At 34.6% G+C, this 1,102-nt stretch overlaps 1 protein-coding gene across 1 annotated transcript in view; it reads left to right on the top strand.

Annotated features, from left to right (window-relative positions):
* LOC103607903 (mannosyl-oligosaccharide 1,2-alpha-mannosidase IB) overlaps positions 1-879 on the top strand; it is a gene marked incomplete at its 5' end in the record, with an annotated part of 71,929 nt that extends 71,050 nt beyond the window's left edge. The window contains one exon of the mRNA XM_008592363.1: positions 760-879. Within this exon, the coding sequence (XP_008590585.1) occupies positions 760-879 (120 nt within the window). The remainder of the gene's footprint in view (positions 1-759) is intronic.
* Positions 880-1,102: the final 223 nt, after the last annotated feature.

Raw genomic sequence — 1,102 nt, forward strand, 5'->3', positions numbered from 1 at the left:
GGCTGGAGCCTAAGAATTCGTGTTTCTGACATGCTCCCAGGCAATACTGTTGATGCTGGTCCTGGGACCATACCTGAGCTTTCTGCTCTAGCTAATGAAATCTGTTAGGAATAATCACAGAGTTTCGACAGTACTAAATGATGTATGACCCTAGCCAGCCATCCTCCCAATGTGGTTTCTCATAAAGATACACATAAAGGGATTGATGGGAAAAAGGCAATTTTATTATTTGGGCTTATATTCAAAACTCCAGATAGAGCTTTCTGTAAACTGGCCTGGAAGAAGATTGTGACCTTATATATGTCCATTTCCCTAAATGAGTCTTTTATTTCTTCAAGTTTTCTTAAGATCATTGCTCAGAATTCTTTTTCAGACATTNATTTTATTTTGTCAATATACAATGTGGTTGATTATTGTGGACCATTACTGAAACCTCCCTCTCTCCTCTCTCTCCCCCTCCCTCCCAACAACCTTATATCTGTTCACTTGTATCAACTTCAAGGAATTGTAATTGTTGTGTCTTCTCTCCCCCCCCAGTTTATTTGTGTACTTATTTATTTTTAGCTCCCACAAATAAGTGAGAACATGTGATATTTCTGTTATTACCATAGAGATAATTTTTTCAGTATGAGAATATTTCTGTTTAAATTTGTCAAAGTTTTATACAGATTTCTATGAACTTTTGACTGTGGTCTTTAACTTGTCCTCTAAAACTTGAAATTCTATGGAATTGATTCTTTTGTCTGATCTATTTCATAGGCTATTGAAAAGTATTGCCGAGTCAGTGGTGGATTTTCTGGAGTAAAGGATGTATATTCCTCTACTCCTACACATGATGATGTACAGCAGAGCTTCTTTCTTGCAGAAACGTTAAAGTAAGTAGATACCTTTTAAAATTGTTTTGTTCTGTGCTTGTTATGCTGTATAATCACTAGATGATGAATTATGACCATGATATGTTACACTAAATTGTATTGCAAGTATCTTTCTATATAATTGTGTCTGTAAATTTTTAGCTGCATATCAAGAAGAATGACTTAGACTACAAGGTACATATTTTATGAAATAAGTGTGTAGTACCTTTAAGTTATTTTGTTCTTAG

Source organism: Galeopterus variegatus, unplaced genomic scaffold (genome assembly GCF_000696425.1).
Source record: "Galeopterus variegatus unplaced genomic scaffold, G_variegatus-3.0.2 Scaffold7828, whole genome shotgun sequence".
Classification (NCBI taxonomy): domain Eukaryota; kingdom Metazoa; phylum Chordata; class Mammalia; order Dermoptera; family Cynocephalidae; genus Galeopterus; species Galeopterus variegatus.